The 22,232-nt window shown below is 35.5% G+C and overlaps 1 protein-coding gene across 1 annotated transcript in view; it reads right to left on the minus strand.

The window, feature by feature from the left end:
* Window positions 1–22,232, minus strand: part of MALRD1 (MAM and LDL receptor class A domain containing 1) — a 607,787-nt gene that overhangs the window by 143,876 nt on the left and 441,679 nt on the right. Inside the window, exon 33 of the mRNA XM_061181405.1 lies at window positions 3,416–3,573. Coding sequence (XP_061037388.1) covers window positions 3,416–3,573 — 158 coding nt within the window. The remainder of the gene's footprint in view (window positions 1–3,415; window positions 3,574–22,232) is intronic.

Raw genomic sequence — 22,232 nt, forward strand, 5'->3', positions numbered from 1 at the left:
TATACATTTTTCTCATTAGAAAGGTAATACATGTTTAATGTAGAAAAATTATAAAATAAGAGTAAAAGTAATGAAAAAAATCTTTTCATTTCACCATCTAGAGGTAATTACTTTTACCATTTTAGTGTCTATCCTTCCATATATTTTTCATACATATATATATATATATACACACACACACATACACAGATACAGATATTTATTAAATTAATATATAGATATAGATATTCATATGTTAACATATACAAAATTAGATATATTTTTATATGGCATTCTAAAATACATATTTGTTAATTTGGTTACTTTGGTTATTAATGAATCATAAATACCTCTCTTTATCATTAATTATTCATTCATAGAATTAATTTCTCCATAGTATTTCATTGTAAGAGTGAATGTACTATATTTCACCAATTCTTAATATTTGACATACAGGTGGTTTCAAATATTTCCTACTATAAACAACAGTGAGATGAAGAACCTTATAAATAAAACATCATGCATATCTATCTTTATTTCTTTATAAATATTTATAGATGTGGAATGTTTTGGTAGGTAGTATAAAATTTATAAAGCTTTTAATTTCCAAAATGCTCTTATAATTGCATATTGATAGCAATGACTATCTATTTCTCCACATCCATGCCCTCAGTGAATATTATCATTTATTTCATTCTTTAAAACTTTCTTTTTAATATGAAAAAGAGGAGGTTCTTCCTCACCACAAATCCAGATAATATTAGCTGGACTTCTGGTTAATTTAGAAAATACATGCACAAAGTTGGGTTCTCAGACCTTTTGTAAGAAGCTATCTGTCCATCAGACTTGCCAATGCTGTAACTACAGATGGTTCTTTCAAATGCAACACATCAGTGGAAAAACCCCACCGTAGAAAATGTTGTAAAATGTGACACTGTTATACCCAAATTAGAGATGAAAAGAAAGAATTAACTTGCATGTGAACGAACAGCATGTTGCTGGAAAGCCTTGATTTAAAGGGTAAAAAGAACGGGTTTCCACTTAATTGATTCACTCACATATAAAAATATGGCACACTCAGGAAGTTTTTCAGTCTGGGAATAACTCAAGATTAAAAGCAATAGTTGAGAAAGAGACTTGCCACAGGAAATGTGATCAGCCCGAGACATAAGGACACGTTAGGAAAACAGTTTCTCCCTGGGTGTCTGTCACAGTTAGGAATTTTTCAATAGCAAGTAACAAAAAGAATTTTACTGGCTCAGGTAAAGTAGGCTCCAGGATTTAAACAAAGCAGGCACAATTTTGTTTCCTCCTTTTTTTTTTTTTAGTCCTACGTCCCTCTGTGTGCTAGCTTCTTTCTCACACAACCTCTCTCCCCACATTGGGAAAGATGGCTTCCAATAGCCCCAGATTTAGCCTACTTCCTTGGGACTTGCAACACAGAAGAAAGAGAAAGCTTCTTATAAACATTGCATCAAATACTGTAAATGACTATGATTGGCCCCGCTTGGGTCATCTACGGAGGCGGTAAAAAAAAAAAAAGCCATGGTGACAGTCAAACCTACCAAGACAATCTGGAGTAGGGCAGGGCAGTTCCTCTACAAAACCTGGGTGTCAGCCTGACTACCATTGGCCTCCACTGTTCTTTCCAGTAGACCTCTCTGAAGGCAGCCCAGAGTAGAAAAGCATTGCTACACTTAACTGCTGGCCTCCAGTGAGAAAAACCTGTACTCACCAAAAGCAAGCTATCAGAAATCAAGACTTGAGGCCAACATTTCCATTTCAAAGGTTAATTGTAGAAGCATGGATTAAAGCAGTGGGCTGTTTAACTAGGTAACTGAACTAGTTGACTGTCTTAGTTAGACTTTAACATTTGAATTTTGGGAGACAAAAACATTCAGTCTATAGCACTGAATGACCAGCTGGTGAAGAGCTAAAGGATATACGGACACTGTTTTTGAATTGAGGAAGCCACATTTTGTTAGAAAGTGACTGGAATCTGCATGCATTCCATTGAATGGTTCATTGGCCTTTCCATTTCTTATTTGCTTCCGTGTGTAACAAATAACCATTGACTAGTGTCCTCTTCAATTGCAGCATCGGTGTTTTAAAATGTCGGTAAAAACAACATGTTAGAGAGTCTTTTTTAAGATCAGTAGTTATAAATTACCCTGGACAAAATTTAGCATAAGCAAAAGGCTAATCTACTGAATATTCACATACTGTATGTAAAAACAATGAAAAAAAATGCAGTTTTCTCATGATCTACATAGACTCACATGTATTGAAACTGTTAAAAATGAATCTCTTTTACTGTTGTTTTTACTGGCTTCTCTTTAGGAAAATGGACATTTAAATAGAATCCGTATAACTCCTCCACTTTCTTTGCATGTTTTTATTTTTACTTGATAAGAGCTCTCTTTCCTATCAATGGCTAGAATTGATAAGGCCATTTATTCTTTCTTTCCCTCATGTTTCTCCTTAGACATCTCTGAATACTGCAGAAAATCTGAGAAACAATGCTGGATAAAGGATGTCAGACTTTTGAAATCAGATTTTTGGCTAGTTGTGTAATCATGGAAAAATTACTAAGCCACTTTGAGTTTCAGTTTCTTTACTGAAAATTTGGGAAAAAGATACTACCTCATCAGGTGAATGTGAGAATTAAAACTGATAACACATATAAAGTTAAAATGAACAGCCAGAAAGATAGGAATCACTTAATAATAGCTGTTATTATTTATAAGGGACAATGTTTGAGATAAAGACAAAAATTCCAAATTGTATTTATCCCAATAATAAATGACTGTATAATTTCAAATCAATAACACTACATGTTGTGTTCTGATATACAATCTTTTAATTAGAAATTAAGATTTCAAAATTGGTTCCTAATGAATGAAAAGCTCATTCATTGATCTCTCATGCAATAAGAAGTATAAATGCAGCAACTTGTTTCTTTAAAAACATTTGCATTTGGTGCAGATTCTTATATTAAATTAGTTAAAAATGAAGCAGGTATGTTGTTTTTAGTGTGAGCTGATATATATTTATAATCTTAAGTGTGCTTTGCCTTTACTTTGTGGAAGAAAATTCTCTCCATTATTATCCCTCTCATCACATTTCTTCATTGTCCCTATCTAAGTTGTTATTAGAAGATATATGTAGAATCTGCCCATTATCTTTTATCTCTAGATAGTCTTTTAAATAGCATGAGCCATAATTGAGTTCAGGTGGCAGCCGTGAATGAGATAAATCTTGCATGAGATTAAGATGAATGACAGCACTGCTTGCCAAAGTCCCATCGCCCCAGAAAGAAATGAGAAGTTAATAGAATCAGGATGGGTGTTGTCTGACTACTAAAAAAAAAAAAAAATGTTTAAACATATGCTCTGAATATTTCAGTGAAAGACAAATCTCTATCTTCCTTTTGTACCTTTAATACTCCCATGCTCCTGGGATCGACCATGTAGAACCAGAACCGAACAGTACACATTCCGAGGCTTGCTGGGAAGCATTGAGAAGTAGCGATTCTTGCAGTGTATCCTTCTTTGGGGCCAGATGAGTTGACATACAGGAAGTGCTGGCCACTACCTTGTAACAGATGAATATATTTTTTATTTAGTGAAATATGTTTTATAGCATGAGGCAGAATATATTTAAATCAAGTACAGATTTCATTTTTTCCCCAAACACACACACACACACAGAAAATTAAACACAACTCATTTTCTTTTTGTCAGTTATAGATCAATAATATTTAATTCTTTGAACCAATATTAAAAAGAGTGTCACTATGATTATGTGATTCATAAAATTCACCTTGGTATGCGACTTGTGCATAAAGTGATCAAATAGTTGTGTTGACTCTGAAAGTGTATTCCTTTTCTCCTAGTTTGCTCAAACCTGTCTGTCAGTTTCAAGTACATAAAATATTTTGTATGCTGTATGTAGAGCAGGTTCAGAGGCTGCTGGGGCTGATTGATATTGTATCTCATTTTTGGTTGTTCCGATTCCCACACTGACCAAAGTAACAGTGAATGGTAGGCAAGAACTGCAAAGTGAAATGTAATTCTGAAAGTCACCACGTTATTTTTCTGAGCAATAGATAACTTCTGTTCTTCTCAACTGCATTAGTATGTGAAAGATCTCTCCATTTAAACACAACTGGATATTATTTTTCTGCCGACATCATCAAAATTCATCATAGTTATTATTCCCTCTGTGGCATTCACTGGGGGAGAATGAAAAAAAAAATATATATATATATACACTTTCTTATGTTAAATATTTATTTGTAGTTCTAAACTAAGGCTATTAACATATTTTCTAATTAAAAATATTTTTTTCCTGTGGTATTTATTATTGTTACTGAGATATATGCTCTTAAATCATAAATTGTGAGTTAACAGTATGCCTTTTCCAGAGTGTCATATAGTTGGAATCATACAGTACATAGCCTTTTTAGATTAGCTTCTTTCAGTTAGCAATATGTATCATTCAGGGCTCTTCCATGTCTTTCTGTGGCTTGAGAGCTCATTTATTTTTATCACTGAATAACATTCCCTTGTATGGATGTACCACAGTTTGCTTATCCATTCACCTATGAAGAACATTTTGGTTTCTTCTAAGCTTTAGCAAATATGACTAAAGCTTGTGTAAGCATCAGTGTGTTAAGCTTTTGTGTAGACAGAAGTTTTCAACTCATTTGTGAGTATACCAAGGTGCACAACAGCTGGATCTTATAGTAAGACTATGTTTAGTTTTGTATGAAACTGACAACCTGTCTTCCAAAGCTGGCTGTCCCATTTTGCAGTCCCATCAGCAATGAATGAGAGTTCCTGTTTCTTCTCATTCTCATCCACATTTGGTGTTATCAGTGATTTGGATTTAGCTATTGCAATAGCCAATACTTATTGGTGTTCTCTCTTGAGGGCAGGTCTTGTTATTAAGAACACATTGTTCTGGGTAAATTTCAAAATGGCTACTTTTCCCCTCCACCAGCTCAAAGCAGAGAGGAGGTCTCTATCTTCACTGTGAGAAATGGCAGGACTCCTGAAGTTAAAACTTACAGAAGTGTTGAGCCCCCTAACACTGAATCCCCTGGGATTTTTTAATCTCTCAAATGTGTGCACATTGAGCCTGCAACAATTCATCAGTTATAGTTTAGGATTTCCTACCCCAGTTCTGATTCCTGCAGAGGTTTCTCTTCATGAGCTTCTGCCCCCGGAAGCTGTGATTCTGTTTCTCCTGTTTGTCTCCAATTTGGAGGCAGTGGTTTGCCTTTGACCTCAATTCTCTAACAGATCAGGAAGAGTTGTTGATTTTTAGTTTATTCAGCTTTTTGTCTTGTTATGGGAATGGGAATAATGACTTCCAAACGACTTACATGTCAGATGAGAAACTGAAAGTGACTTGTATCTATTTTTTAAAAAATGTTCCTTACTGAAAATATTTCTCTCGCTAAGAATCCTTAGAATGTCTGGCAAAATAAAGAAAAAAATCTTAATCAAGAAAAATAACCAAGGAACATGACATGTGAATTATTATAGCAAGATTTTCCTCAATATAAAAGAGTGGTAGTGGAAATAATTTGAAAAGTTGAAAAGTCTCCCTATTGCATCAGTGAACAGTCTTCTATCTTCATTGTCCTATGAAATATATTTTATGTGCTAGCAAATATTGGATTAGGAAAATTGTACACACTATTTTAATTCAGCAATGAAACAGTTTTCTAAGTTTTCTTTCACATTTCTCTGCAAGGATGTCACTTGTTTGTTTTCTTGTTTGGAAAATGAAGACATATATGTGGCATGCACAACCAAGATACACCTACACTCCATCTGTCAAACCTACCAAGAACCGTGGCTTATTCATTAAGAACATGCATTCTTTAAATCCATGCTATTTTTTAAAATTTAATTTAATTAATTTATTTTTTATACAGCAGGTTCTTATTAGTTACCTATTTTATACATATCAGTGTATATATGTCAATCCCAATCGCCCAATTCATCACACCACGACACCACCCCCGTCACCTTCCCCCCTTGTAAACCGATGCTATTTTGATTAAACAAGAACATCTAAGTTTTCCTTCATCTTATTACTTTTTACACTCTTGATGACTTCCAGTACATTTAGACTACACTTTATGAAACATGCTTTAAAACATTACCCTGAATGAGGAAATATAATACAATTAGCTATAATAATTACTTTTTTATATAGTTAAGACTTTATTGAAAATATGGAATCTATTCAACCTACACTGGATGTAAAGAAATAGCCTTGATCTAGTTCCAAACAAGGTAAATTAATGTTAACTATGTTTGTATGAAACTATTCCACATTTAGTAGCTCAGCTCTTAAATAGTATGGCATACATAATGAGACTGATGAACTTCTAACTCAAAAGCAGATTATGTTTAATTCAGACAGCAAATATATTTCATTCTATGGTTTACTGCTAACCTGATGCTGCAGATCAAATATTTAGGGCAGCGAGAAAAAAGTAATTGTGTTCACTGACACATATTTAATCTGTTTTACAAAGTTAGGAATTCTGATTTAAAACCCTGTATTTCAGTAAATTTATTCCTCTAACTACAAAAATACATTAAAACGTCACTAATTTGGATGTTTCTCTTGAATAATTTTCATCAAAAATATTTAGTTTTAAAAGGTAAATTTTAAGTTTGCCCAGCAACCTGAGTTCAGTCTAACCAAGTTCTCCATTCTTAGTCATTGCCTATAGGCTCCCAGAGTGACTTAGATCACAGCATCCTTAGTGTCCCAATACCTTTTTCACAGCAGCCCAGGTGGGGAGCAATACTGCAGTTTTGTTTATTAAGTATTTAAGTCCAAAGAACTTAATGCTTATTGGTATTCCAACAATATTACAGGCATCTAAAAACTAAAACACACAAACTGAAAACAAATTACTTCATTCTTAATTAGCCACAATTACTTTCTATTGGAATGTGTGCCTACTGGGCACACATTATCAAACCTTGAAATCAGATCGAACACCCTCACCTTCATTCCTTATTTCACATTTATCTTCCCCAGTACTTACTTTTTCTTACAGTGACTACTGAAAAGCAGTTTAGCAAAGATACATCACTGAAAAGAACGTGGGACAATCTGATGTTTCTATTTTAGGGCTATATCATGGAACTCAGTGTAAAAAAAAAAACAGCAAAAAAACTATAGTTCACTGGGGATGACAATTATCCATCATTTCACTGCAGTATACTTATTTCAGTACAAGACAAACAATGTTATATACGGCGTAACATCAAAGTTATCCAATTATTAGTTAGGGGACTCGGGGTGAGTTTCCAAAGCACACCTCACCTGGCCTCTTCTGATTTGCATATTCAATTTTGGTCTTACAAAATCCTACAGTCAAACACAAAAATTAGAAAGTCAATTCCTGTGTGATGTATTAGTGCATGTAAATGTAAAGTTTTATCCATTAAAAAATTTCAGATTGCAAAACCGTGCATGGCAATTTAGAAGCCACCATTGCAAATTTGGTCTTTGGGGATTTTAAATTCTAGAACTCAAGCATATGTAAGTCTGACTTTGTAAATGGAATAGACTTGTTGCAATGTCATATTTTTCTGGAGAATCATCAAGGTGAAAAGTTGCTTAGCCTCTTAAAATTATTAATAGAAATTTATGAATTATCCAGGAACTATGTACTGTATCACAACATTATAAAACCTTACACTGAATTATATTTTCAGAAATAGACTCGTTCTTTATCTAGCAAGCTCAGACTAGACCTGATTTCGAACATTTATAAACTTTCAGTTGCTTCATTGAGAATTACCTGTTTATATCTAGCAAAATCCTTGGGGAAGGTCAATCTAGCCTCCCACACAAAGTTCAGAACTTGTTAAAGCAGATAATAAAACTGAAAAGTCTCAACTGCCACAACATAGTTAGAATTTAATGATAAATCATTAAACCAGCTTTATTTAAATGTAACTATATGGAATGATCGACAACATTCATTCGTGGGACAGATTTCTACAGAAGCAGAATTTTTTGTTTGTTGGTTTGACTTTGGACTGTTTCACAGCTTTCTACTGCGCATTTAAAATGTTACTTAACTCTCATATATTAGACAGTATGCATTCAATTAATAGTAAATAGTAAAATTTGTAAAATCTATCATACTTTAATTAAAATTTGTAAAATCTATCATACTTTAATTAAAGTAAAATTTGTAAAATCTATCATACTTTAATTAAACACTACTAGATGTAATACTCTAGAACATAGGCATTCACTAAATATTTTCTGAATTTTACCTCTCCCCATACTTTCTGCCTCCTGATATTTTCTGTAAATTTTCAGATTAATACTTCAATTTTGCTTGTACAGGTGTAATGATTACAAGTTCTTAAGATTCTTAGGGTATAGCTTTTATATTTCACATCTTATTTAGTTAAAATAAGAACTGGATAGAAATTTCTCATTAATGTTCAATTTTTTACCTTAAAAACTTTAAAGAATTGGACATGTTTTCAAAAATTGACTTAGTGTCAAATAGGGCAAATTCAGCATCAAAGTGTACTTTGTTCAAATCACTACTGTTTCTTGACATTAGAGGCCAAAATATACTAGCCACATTGAGAATCCATCACCATGCTTCATGGACGTTCTTTTTTAACTTTGGTGTCTGTAGAGAGTAAAGATTCTAATTTGTCTTTTAGATGTTATTAGCTACAATCTTGAGTTTTCAAAAATGTTTCATTGAGTTATTATGCCATAAGGTAATAAATTTGACATGTCTTTTTAAAATAGACAGTTAATACTTTCAAAAGAAAGCTGTATTTTTAAAGCTCCAGTGCCCTCAGCAGAATCATACTCGTTTGCACTAGGGTCAAATCATAAAAGACAATTTCCCACTTCAAGTGATCTGAATTCATTCCCTGTTTTAAATTGTAGGCAATTTTCATCTTTTTTTTTCTTGCTCATAAAATAAAGTTGCCTAATGTTTTTTTTTTAAATGCGATGCAATATGTCTCTCTTTCAAGATAGCAATTCTCCCTTCCTCAGATTCAGACTTACTTAGCTGGGCTCTACATTCTCTATAATTTCTACCTGTCTCTCACTCTGAACTAGAAGGGTGCATAATGACTATCGGTTGAAATGCCCTCAATCTCTTTTTTTACTTTCATTCCCCCCGCCCCCAGATTTTCAAGGTGCTGGCTATTTGCATCTGCAAGTTTTACAGCCTGTGAAATGTAAACACACTCAGAGAACAAAAGTTTCCTCAAAGTTGTCAAAATGGCAACCACAGATACAGCGCCTCTCAAGTCAAATGAAATTTTCTCATGGTATTTGATAGACATTGTCTGTCATTATATCACTTCTATTTGCTTTTTGTAGAGCTGTGCAATGAATAGATTTGGCATTTCTTTATTTTTACCCTTTCCAACAGTTTATTCTATAGACATTATTCTCTTGAGAGTCATTATTACCTATTTTTTAAAACACGCTTTTCAGCTGAATGTCTCATTTCAGTACTATTTACTATTACCAAATTTGGTGCTGCAAGTTTTTCCCCTCAGTATGCAATGTTCTGATATAAAAGTGAAGCTTCTAGTTGTGACATGCCAACACAGGGTAGATTCATCTTATTTTGAAAGCTTCTAATTTGCTCAGAAGCAAGAATGTCTCAATCACACGAAGATGAAATATGAATGGAATTGGCTGGTTCTTCCTATAAGTAGGAATTTCAAAGGACTCTGTAGTTCTTAATTCTTATACTAAAAGAACACTGAACAACATCTTTATGTGTCTTTTCTTGTCAAGATGCCTTTGGAAATATTATTGGCTTAATAGCATTTCTGTAACTTGATTTCATTTGCCAAGTTGAGATTAAAAAGTAAAATAAAAATATAAATCATAAACCCTTTTCTTTAGGTAAGTGAGATATGGTAAGAACTTTGATTTTGTTTGATCTATTACATGGAAAGCAAATAAGAAGAGAATATTTATTTTTATGGAAACAGAAAACAGGATTATCATATTCTTTTAATAAAAAAATAGCAGAAACTGTGGGCTGGATATTCCACTAGTTAAGCCTGCAGGTACTGGAGGCTTTGATTCAAATCCTGACTCTTCCACTTATTAGGTATGTGACCTTGGGCAGCCTATTTAAATTCTCTAGGACTCAGAAGCAATAAGATAATTATAGTAGATACTTTAGCCTCATGGGGTTGCAGTAAAGATTAAACAATACACTACATGTAAAGTGCTTAGAACACAGCTGCAAATTATTGTTACTCTCATGAAAAATTTAAAGAATAGATATAAATATGATTTTAGCAGTGGAAATAATCATTTAATAATTGATTAAATCATCAATCACAAGTTACTGATTGGATAACTATTATATAGAAGACACCATGTCTTGCATTTGGATGTTAGGGAGATGGACAAGTTATGACTGGGAAAATATGAAACATACCCAAAAGACTCTAAGAATAAAAGCTAACAATATGTACTATTTAGAAGATAAGCTCTGGGTCAGACTAGCTGGGTTCTAATCCAAACTCTGATACTTGTGAGCTTTATGACTTTGGGCAAAACACTAAATTCCCACTGTCTCTCATATTCATCATCTATCAAATGGAGATGATAATAATAATAATAATAATAATAATGATATACAGCTCATTGGGGTTACTGTGAGCATATAATACCAAGTATTGATGTAGATCATAATTGCTATGCAGTTCAACAGATAAAAGGTGGCTTAAATTTGGTGGCTATAGAAAGACTTCATAAAAGATGGTAGATTATATTAGGATATTAAAGAATACAGTGGAGATGAAGTAGGCAAAGAAAGTTGTATAGGAGTGGGAAAAGATTATTCTAAAAAAAACAACGGGGGAAGACTTCTGGTTTCCAGTCCAGCATGTAAGGAGCTTCGAAAGCATCAGTTTCATCTTCACAGCAACAAAAACTCAAAAAACTCTTCTTAGATCCTTCAGAGAATAGAGATCACAGGGGAAACTGCCGCCCCAAAACTGAAGAGACAACAGGCAGATATAGACAGTGACAACTTAGCAAAGCAGAAACCTGGGGAAAGGAACGGTGGCTGGAGCCTGTACTGGGTGAGGAAAAGGTAAACTGCAATTAACAAATTGCTGGAGGCTCAGTGTGGGAAAGCTGGAGGGATATGAACTCCAGGGGGACCAGTCTTAGGGGCACCCCAACAATGTCACCTCCAGGAGCCCTACCAAGATCTCACGGTGAAGACTGGAGAGAAAAGTCTCCTCTGCTTCTTACAGGGAGAGGGGAAAAAGTAGCCATTTGGAAGTGTGTCTAATTTTCTTGGCAAATTCTAGATTTCCTGTCTCACCTAAGGGGTCTGGGGTGGGGTCGGGTAGGGTGAGAGTAGTCACAGTGAAAGGACGCAGACTCACTAGAAGACTGAGCTCAAACCATAGGACTGTAGAATGCGTCCATTCCCCTGACCTTACACTCAGCACCTTTCCACCCCATCATCACATCCGTAGGGCTCTGACATACTAACAGGGAACTGTACTGAAAGAGCATCATCTCTCAGACCTTATTTAAGAAGTTTGGGGCACGAAGATACAAGGGAGACAAAAACAAGGACACCAGAGGAAACTTTACCTTCTGTCATCTACAGCTGCAGTAACTAGTAAACACAACCTTACTCCTAGCCAGATAAACAAAAAACCTTATACTACAGGCCTGCTTACCTTGATTCCTTCAAACCAATTCATCATGTTCACCATTGACACAAAATTACAGGTCATACTAAAAAAATGATATGGCCCAAAGTTGACATTTATAATACCCAAAGCATATTTGAGGGATAAGAACACAGTTTGTAGAAGAATAATAGATGAAATCAGAAATGCAATTTGGGAAAGAACATAGGAAGACTTTAAAGCCAGTTAAAAGGCAATGAAGAGCTTCTGATGATTTGGAGACTAGGAGTCATTATTTAGGGATATTAACCCTGCATCAATGTGAAGAGTGGCCTGGTTTAGGAGAATATTTGCATGGAGATGAGTTGCCTTGACATGTGCAATAGCCCAGGAGTTAACTAAGATGACAGAGGTGGAGATGCAAAGAAAGAAAAGGATATAAGTGGAGAATGAAGAGGTGACAATTTGCAATTCAGAGAGAATTAACTGTGTTGATGATAATGTCAATAACTGAAATAATAAAATCAGGAGTAGGAGATTCTTTCTTTTTTTTTTTTTTAAACATCTTTATTGGAGTATAATTGCTTTACAATGGTGTGTTAGTTTCTGCTCTATAACAAAGTGGATCAGCTATACATATACATATATCCCCATATCTCCTCCCTCTTGCGTCTCCCTCCCACCCTCCCTATCCCACCCCTCTAGGTGGTCACAAAGCACTGAGTTGATCTCCCTGTGCTATGCAGCTGCTTCCCACTAGCTATCTATTTTACATTTGGTAGTGTATATATGTCCATGCCACTCTCTTACTTCGTCCCAGCTTACCCTTCCCCCTCCCCGTGTCCTCAAGTCCATTCTCTACATCTGAGTCTTTATTGCTGTCCTGCCCCTAGGTTCTTCAGAACCATTTTTTTTTTTTTTTTTTTAGATTCCATATATATGTGTTTGCATACGGTATTTGTTTTTCTCTTTCTGACTTACTTCACTCTGTATGACAGACTCTAGGTCCATCTACCTCACTACAAATAACTCAATTTCATTTATTTTATGGGAGATTCTTTCTTAAAGGAAGGTAAGTATGAGTCTGAATATGTGACTTGGAGATACTGGCAATTGAAAATATGGGACGAGGTTGTGGAAATGAGGGCTACATAAATGCAGGAATGAGCAAAGTTTGAGCACTGAGAGAATAAAACCTCTAAGTAAGCAAAATATGTAGGAAGAGACATAAAAAGGTCAAAGTCAGAATATTGGGTGAGACTCACAATTAGGTCTTAGAAGGAGAAAGAAAAAGCACAAAATATGAATATAACATTAGGGGAAAAATCACAGGCCTCTGTACTGAAAACACAGGTGAACGCTTCAAGAAGGTGTGGCTTGATCAAACGCAGCATTAGAAGAATCAGGTCATTATGATTCTGAAATCAATAAAGTCCTCAAAGACAGCTAGAATACAAGCTCCATGAGGGTCAGGAATGTCTTTGATAAACAATTATCTCTACAGTTTTACATCAGTGACCAATAATTATATGCTGAAGAAATAATATTTTTGCAGAAGACAGATTGTAAGGAGTCAAAGAAGATGTGTGTAGTGAGGTAGGGGATACAAACAATGTGGGGGAAATGGTAATTGGAGATTAAAAAAATAAAAAACAATAATACTTAGATGGGAAACAAAGTTAAGGTTAGGTAGTTAGGTATTTCATTTTGTTTGTTTTTTAAGGTAAGAGAGAATTGTGATGCTTGAAGGCACAAAGTAGTGATAAAGAGGCAATTTAAGGACACACAAAAAAGGAAGTAAATACAAGGAGGCAAGGTTCTGAGAAGATAGAGAGGGATAAGCTTAATGGTTCATTATTTTATTGAGAAATAAAGTCTGTAAATAAATATGCATTTAGTAAATTCCTTTTAGAGAAACTATGATTCCTGGATACTTGTAAAATGATAACTAACCTGAAAGATTTTCAGATTATTTATTCAGGGTTTAATCTTGCCCTACAGGATTCTAAAAGAATTGCTTCATTCACATGCCTTTCACTGAACACCATGTCTCACAGATGATACCTCCTGGCATTTCAAAAAAAAGAAAGCATCATCTGGGTCCTACCTGAAACAATTATTAAGTATTCCTGGAAATATTTTAAGTGAACACAGACAAAACAAAGACAAAGAAACGAAAAACAGAAATTAAGATTTTGTTTCTCCCCAGAGGCAGAAAAACGTTGACATAAATTGGTTGGGGTATTGATTCAAATGGAACACGTGGGGACTTCCCTGGTGGCGCAGTGGTTAAGAATCTGCCTGCCAATGAAGGGTACACAGGTTCGAGCCCTGGTCTGGGAAGATCCCACATGCCACAGATCAACTAAGCCCATGCGCCACAACTACTGAGCTTGCGCTCTAGAGCCCACATGCCACAACTACTGAAGCCCGCGCACCTAGAGCCGTGCTTCGCAACAAGAGAAGCCACCTCAATGAGAAGCCCACGCACCACAACAAAGAGTAGCTCCGCTCGCCGCAATTAGAGAAAGCCCACGTGCAGCAACAAAGACCCAACACAGCCATAAATAAATAAATTAAATAAATAAATAAATAAATAAAACACAAATGGTACATGTGGATGATTGGTAGTGGTTCAAGGTTTGACACCAGCAGTGCTTTTTGGCAACAAAATGGAAATCACTGTCAGCTCATGAGAGTTTTTAAGACACATAGAGGACTTATAGATGATCTGGGCTTGTTCTTGCTGTCTAAACATCACCAAAGTCAAGTTTACCCTTTGTCTCAGAGTAAAATAAGGAAAAGAGGAATAACCCTGGCTTAACCATTCACTTCATGAAGAGAACTGCCCTTGTTTTCTCACTTCATGAAGATGAAGTGAGAAAGAGAACTGCCTTTATTCTAACTCTGGTTAACAAACAAACGATGAGTGTCATTCATTGCCCTTTTGCAATGGTTTAGAGAAATCTAAACCTGCAAGACATATTCTGAGATTTATCAGCCAAAAAAGTCTCCTTGTTTTTTTTCCTTGGCATTGCTGTATATTTGGAGTGGAATGTTTGTAGTTCTAAAAAGTAACACAAGACAAAGAGAGTAGAAATGATACTGAACTGTGGTAAGAAAATGGCAACTAGAGTAAATAAGAAATATAGAAAAAAATACTTGTTTGCTTTGAGCTATTTTATACTGATAAAATGCCATCTTCCAACATTTTTGTGTTTTAGAAGAGCAACTACTGAGTATTCTTCACTTATCTGATCATCACATTTTACATTTCAGGAAGTTTTGAGAATGTCATGTTAAGCCTTAGAGACTAAGGATTACAAATGTAGGCTTTTGCTTTAGAGGGACATGGGTCCCAGTGCTGGATTCCACAAGTGTCTTCTGTGTGGCTGGGGGCAAGTTATTTATTCTCTCTGTGCACCCATTTCCTCTGCTGTAAAACTTCAAGGTATTGTGAGGATTAAACAAGAAAGCCAGAAGAAAGCCAGGGACCTGGTGATCGGCACTCAGTGAATACCAGCTACACAGACACAACAATTTTTGACAACAAGACTTGTTCTATTTAGTTACATTTAACAATTATCAATTTTTAGTAGTAAAAAGAAATAAATGATAACAATAAAAAACCTCTCTTCATCTGTACTGTATGAAAGTAGACTAGTACTCTTTCATTCTAAAGTATATAATTACTGAATTAATACATTTTTAGAAAATATCAGAGCCAAACTACCTTTACAAGATGATATTAAAGGTTACCAAAAGTTATAATTAAGTCAGAAAAATATGTTATGCTATTTATTATTACTCACTTTATCCTAATATTCTGTCTCCTTTTACCTAATGCTTATATGTTTTGGGGGCATCACAGGAGAAAAGTAAAGGGGAAAGAAAAAGGAGGTACAAATAGCAGGAAATGAGAAAAAAATACTAATATTCATAATTTACATACATTCTATAATGCATAACTTGAGCATAAAGAAAAAATATTGACAACGAGAGAAAGTTAGAATAACTACATAAATATTTTGTAGTTATGCTAAACATAAAGGGATCTGTCTAGGCCAAGTCAAAGAAACAGCTCTAAAATTAAGTAGAACAGAGAAAGCTTTCAAAAGAATCTGAGATAAATTCAGAGATCCCACATGATACCAGATCCAATTATGGGGATAATGCTGTCTAATTCATTGTTAAAGCAGAGCATCCAAAGGAAATCAATTTATATGACCAGTAAAGGCCCAGGTGGCTGTGCTGGCCATGCTGATGATCATGCTGATGGTCATAATTGTGGTGATGGTTGTAGTGGTGGTGGCGTTTGAGATTCATGATGCAGTGATTGCCACTATTTTCAACTCAATTCTGTAGTAAGACAAAGTTCTTCCTATTCAAGAAGCTTCAGAATATGGCTGTCTAGTAGTGAAAACCTATAGTGTTGATCCTGTGCAGCCCCATGTATGACCCTGTCTCTTTTTCGGGATCTAATTATCTCATGATAATCCTTTCCCAGGCAGGCAGATGCCCAGTTTTCTTTAGATGACAGTACTCTGATTTTATCCTGGGAGAAAAAGCTACTTCTGTGAGCAGTTGTGTCTGAAACACTGGTCCTGGCAGGGAAATACAAAGGGTGGGGCCAGGTTCCCAGCTCAGCCAGGTGTTCTGAGTGCTGTTCCTCAGTCAGTTACTCTCAACAATTCTTCATAACATTTCTCGGTATTTGTATTAGCTCGGGCTGACATAACAAAATACCACAGACTGGGTGCTTAAACAATAGAAAGCTATTTTCTCACTGTTCTAGAGGCTCAAAGTCCAAAATCAAGGTGCTGGCAGGGTTGGTTTCTCCTGAGGCCTCTCTCCTTGCTTGCAAATGGCCACCTTCACTGTGGGTTCTCACAGGGCCTTTATGCTGTGTAGGTGCCTCCTGGGGTCTCTTCCTCTTTTTTATAAGGGCACAAGTTCTACTGGATGAAGGCCCCAAATTTATGACCTCATTTGACCTTAAAACCTCTTTAAAGGCCCTTTCTCCAAATGCAGTCACATTGGGGGTTAGGGCCTCAACATCTGAATTTTGGGAGGGGGGGACACAATTCTGTCCAGGACAGTGCTTTTGATTTTAATCTTAGAATATTTGTGTAGCTTCCTTGGGAAGATCTACAGTGAACCATGTTTCCCTAGGATGGGATTTCTGCTGTTTTTACTCCATTCTTTCTGATCCCATCAGCTTTTTTTTATTCCCTTCTGGAATACCTCAAACATTTCTGGTCCAAGGATTGGAATTTTTAAAAATGTGTTACAGTACAGTTATCTCTTTCTGCATGTGTATGTATGTGTGCATGAGTGTGTGTGGACATGATTAAAGTGAGTGGTCTGATAAACATGTGATCGAGGGCTGGCTTTTGTGTATAACACACCATATCCCTGACCAAGCCTCCACCCTCCCTACTCTATCAGAGACCAGGGTGAGATGCTGATATAAATCTAGAAGGAATAGAGGTTAACTGGCCCCAGATACGGATGTTAAGGAGATTCAGACAGAGCTGTATAAGGATGAAGGAAGATAGTGATGTCCTGGGAATGGGCTTGGATGAGGCTCCAAACACCAGGGGTTCATTTCTGGCTTGGTTCCTCAGTATACAGGCTCAGAGAAGACCTTCAACTGCTCTTGTTCCTCATCTCTAGTGTAGGAATAATAATATCTGTCCTGTCTGCCCAATAGGAAGCACAGTTATCACCCGTTAGCCTGCAGGGCTCTGTCAACCAAGTACCAACTAAGTTCTGTTTGTTGAACACTTAATACTTTAAACTGCTGTCATACACATTAGAGCATTAGTGTCCCTAAGATTGTTTGTGGGTACTTTTTGACCTTGGGCTGTGAACACAGAATTGCACAACAGTAAGCATGTGGGTTATATCAGGCAGCACATTCCATTCCAGTTACCTTCCGAACATTTACTTAATTCAGTTCCCAACACACTGTGTGTGGTGTTTAGTAGGCACTCAGGAAATACACGTTGCCTTAATTAATCCAAAATATTTGCAATAAATACAGAAGGAGATAGATCCAGGTCACATGAGGCCTACACAAGTATTCATCAAGTGCTATTCAAGTTTAAATGCTGGAGAGAATACAAAAATAGCAAAAGATGTGACTTCTGCCCTACCGGAGTTTACAGTCTAATTGTGGAGATGGTTAATTTATTATAACATTAAAAAGAAAATAAAGTTATGAGGGAAGCGAATAAAAAAGAGACGGCAGCCTTTTGCATTTTACCTCTGTTAATTCATGTCACGCAAATGTCATTCTTGTCATTAAATCCCGTGTATACTAAGCCCAAACACTATTTATTCATGTGCAGACTGGAGAGTGGATTAATGCTTGTAGTTTCTCTCTACAACTTTGGCAATGGCTCCAAAAAGACTCATAAATAGGCCTGTGATGGGCACTGAAAATGTCCTCCTTATGTATCTAATGCTTCATCTTGGTAACAATAAGTGAAAAGATCCATAAATGCAGCTTTAATTAACAGCGATGTTGTGATGCTTAGAAACAGACGGTAGGCTCTTTGAATCTGCTGGCCTTCTCATAAAGAATTTTGTTTTTCCCAGAGGGTCAACATTAATTAGTGTCCTTATAATCTACTTAGCAGCCCATTGTCTCAGTGATGCCTAAACAAGTTTAGTGAGCCGTAGTGGTGTAGCCAGGATGATATAATCAGAGTGCTTTGAAAAGAGCACTCTGCAAAAATATACTGTCTTGTGTAGTGATTAACAGGGAGGATAATAAAGTATTCTGTCAGAATGATTAGTTTTCCTTATCTGTGGATGACATTACTTGTATACCATATTGCATAAATAACCAGATGGAAAACTTTTTATGTGGTCTTTAATGAACTCACACAAGCTATAAAAGTTCAAAAAAAGAAAATAAACACAACTATTAATAGTCCTTAATTGTTGCATTAAAAGGTATCGACAGATTACTCATGTTTGTCTTTTGGGACAATGTGTGGAAACTTTCTCATGTCCATCGATTATACTTCTACTTTTTTTTAAACTGAGCCTACAATACTTTTTGTCCCATTAGTAGTATTATACAAGCAGACATGCTCGGTAATTTTCAAATATTGTCTTAAGAGAAGGAAAGATTGCTGCAGATGTTATCAAAAGAACCCACCAGCATTTGTTATCTAGATGTTACTGTCTGGATCTTAGTAGGAAATAAAGATTGGTTTATTTCTTACAGTTTCTCAAGGAACAGAAACTAATATTTATCCTCAGGAACTATCAGAAAAGTAAAAAAAGTTCCATCTAAATGTATATTGATTACTGTGATGTTTAATATTAGGAAATACTTTAAGAATTTATATTAGATAATTTTATAAATTATGGTATATCCAACAAGTAGAATACTATGATATAATAAAAACTATGTTGCTAAACATATTTCATAACATAAACTTGTTCGCACTATGTTTTTTAAATTACTAAATCAAGTAGAAACTTTCTTTTTATTGGCCAATATGTGCATTAAGAAAGAATGGCAGGATACACAAATATGAAGCTTAAAGGTGGTTATATTACTCTACTGGAACAACTAGGGTTTTCTTTTTTCTGGTTATTTATATTTTAAAAATTTTAGAAAAAGATGTATTACTCAGTAATGTAAAATTGATGAAAAGAAATACTGAAGAAAAAAATAAATATTAAAAGAGTGAAATACAATAGTTCAGGCTTTTTAAGGAGTAAAACTTAAAAATATCCACCACATTTTCCACACACACATAAATGTGCGACCATCATGTACGTTAGAGTTTCCTTTGAGGTGTGATTCCTGGTTTCAATTATTTTCTTTTCATTTTTGGATTTATTCCTCCTCTCCTCTACTCCAACCTTATCACCCATCCAAGTAATTCATGTTAATAAACGAGTATGTATCCTTTTTCATCCTCTTTTCCACGTTCACGTAGTTATCCTGGAAATATCTAGGTATGGAGTTATACATATGCACAGATGGGGGGGGCAGTCATTGTTTGTTTTAGAAATATTAGATCACACCATATCATCATTTTGCATGTTGCTTTACTCCTTGTAGACTATCTTTTGGAAATCCCTGCAAATCAGCTGTATGGCACTAAACTCTCTTTTTAGTGGCTGCGTGATATTTGTGTGTTATGGATGTAACCAGTTATGTTGGCTGTTCCTCTAGGTTCTCAATTTTGGCCCCTTGGGGATAGTTGTCAATTTCTGAAGCCGTTTTGAGTTGTCAGCACCCGGGAGAGGAGTGATGCCGGTATCAAGTGGGTAGAGGCCAGGAATACTGCCAAGCATCACGCAGTGCACAGGGCAGCCGCACAACAATTAATTAGATTACCCGGAACATCACTAGAGTCCAGGCTGAGTCACCCACCAGGCACACTCTGATCGCAGGGTGTTTGGCACTGGCTGTCCCTGGGGCTGGAACACTCTTTCCTTAGGTACCTACCTGTATCACTCTCTCACTTCCGTCAAGTCATTTTTCGAACGGCATTTTCTCAGTGCAGCCTATTCTGACCAGCTTATTTAAATTGCCATCCTCCCCCAACCCATCCCCTGGCCTTCCCAATCCTACTTCCTCTATTCTTTCTTTCCTCTAACTTCTAACAGGCCATATAACTTATGTACTTATTATGTTTATTTATTATTGTTTCCCTCTGTCTAGAATGTGAACTCCACTGTGGCAGTGATTTTTGTCTGTTTTATTCACTAATGTATCCCCAGGACCTAGAACAGTGCCTGGCACTTAATAAATGAACAAATAAAAGAACAAAGGAATGAATAAACGATTGTATGAATGATGCATGTTCATTTTATTTCTCATTTTTTTCAACTGCAAACAATGCTGACGTAAATATCCTTACACACATGTACTTATGTCTTGGTCCTTGTATTTCTATGTGGCCAGAATGCTTTCCAAAACAGAAAATTCCCCATAACCATCAATGAGTATCCTTCTGTTCCCCCAACTCCATCTCTCAATCATTTGTAAGTGGCTTTTGAAAATCTCTTCCCATCTGATTATTTTAATTTGCATTTTTCTGATGAATTGTGAACTTGAGCATCATTTAATATATTTGTTGATTATTTGAATTTGATCATCTGTGAACTGGCTAGGCAAATCTTTCCTGGTTGTTAAAATTGCCATTTCTAATAAGTTTGTGAGAGTTATCTGTATATATAGTCTACCTGTAATATGTAAAGAAAAAAACTTCAAATCTATTATATGCCTGTTGATTTTGTTTATGAAATTTTTAGATCATAGCTATAATTTTATATCTGGGCTTTTGGAAGTTAGATACTGCCTTTAAATTGCACATAGTTTACCCTATGTTTTCTTGGTAAGAGTTTTATTATTTTAATTTGTTACATCTACATCTTTAATCCATCTGGAATATATGTTGTATATGAAATATATAGAAGAAAAACTGGAATTTAATTTCATTTCCTTCCAGGTGGACAACCAGCTATGCCAGCATCATATTAAATAATACAACTTCTTCCCACCGAATTGGCCTTTGTTATATACTAAATCCTCCTAATTACTTACCTAAGTGTCTTGATTCTCTGTCCTGTTCCATTAACCTATAACATGGTATATACTAATCTCATTTTTTTTTTAAGGAAAAAAAACTTGATGAAAGGCAGAAAAAATACAACTTGACAGGTCGAAAGGAATAGAAATATTCAATCTGAAGCTGAATTAGGAAACAGCTTTAAAATGAGAATGAACATCCGTGCTGTAATTGAACATCATGATATTTTCATGGAATATATAAAGGCTAAAATTACTGTTCTCTTTTCACTGGACATAAAATGGCTGAGCCAATCTTGTATACTTTTTCTATGAAAACTTATTTTAACTCCATGTGTTCTTGTTCTTTTTCACTGTTCTATGCCTCAGTTTTTTTGAGGAGGTATTAGCTAGTGTTCTCCAGAGAAACAGAACCAATAGGATGTTGTGTAAATATAGCCAGGCATTTATTATAGGAACTGGCTCATGTGATTATGGAGGCTGACAAGCCCCACATTTGCAGCGTGGGCTGGCAGGCTGGAGACCCAAGAAAGCCAACAGGGCAGATAAAGTCCAAAGGCAGGCTGTTGGTGAGATACCTCTTGCTCAGGGAGGCTGGTCTTTTTCGTTCTATTCAGGTCTTCAACTGATTGGATGAGGCCCACCCACATTACGGAGGGTAATCTGCTCCAAGTTCACCAATTTAAATGTTAACCTCACCCAAAAACACCCTCCAAGTTGACACTTAAAATTCACCGTCACAAATATTTAAGATTATTTTTTATCCCAAAGAAAAGCTAGATTTTATCCCTAAGAAAAGTTTTGTCCCTAAGAAAAGTTATCACTGAAAAAAGTTATTTTTAATTCCTAAGAAAGTTTGATTCCTAAGAAAAGTGTTGAGTATCAGGCAAGATTTCAGGGTAAAAGTAAACAAGAATATAAGCTTCCTTCTACTCTGACTCTATTAATTGGAAAACCATTTAAGATTACATTGATCTCAT

Source organism: Eubalaena glacialis, chromosome 2 (genome assembly GCF_028564815.1).
Source record: "Eubalaena glacialis isolate mEubGla1 chromosome 2, mEubGla1.1.hap2.+ XY, whole genome shotgun sequence".
Lineage (NCBI taxonomy): Eukaryota > Metazoa > Chordata > Mammalia > Artiodactyla > Balaenidae > Eubalaena > Eubalaena glacialis.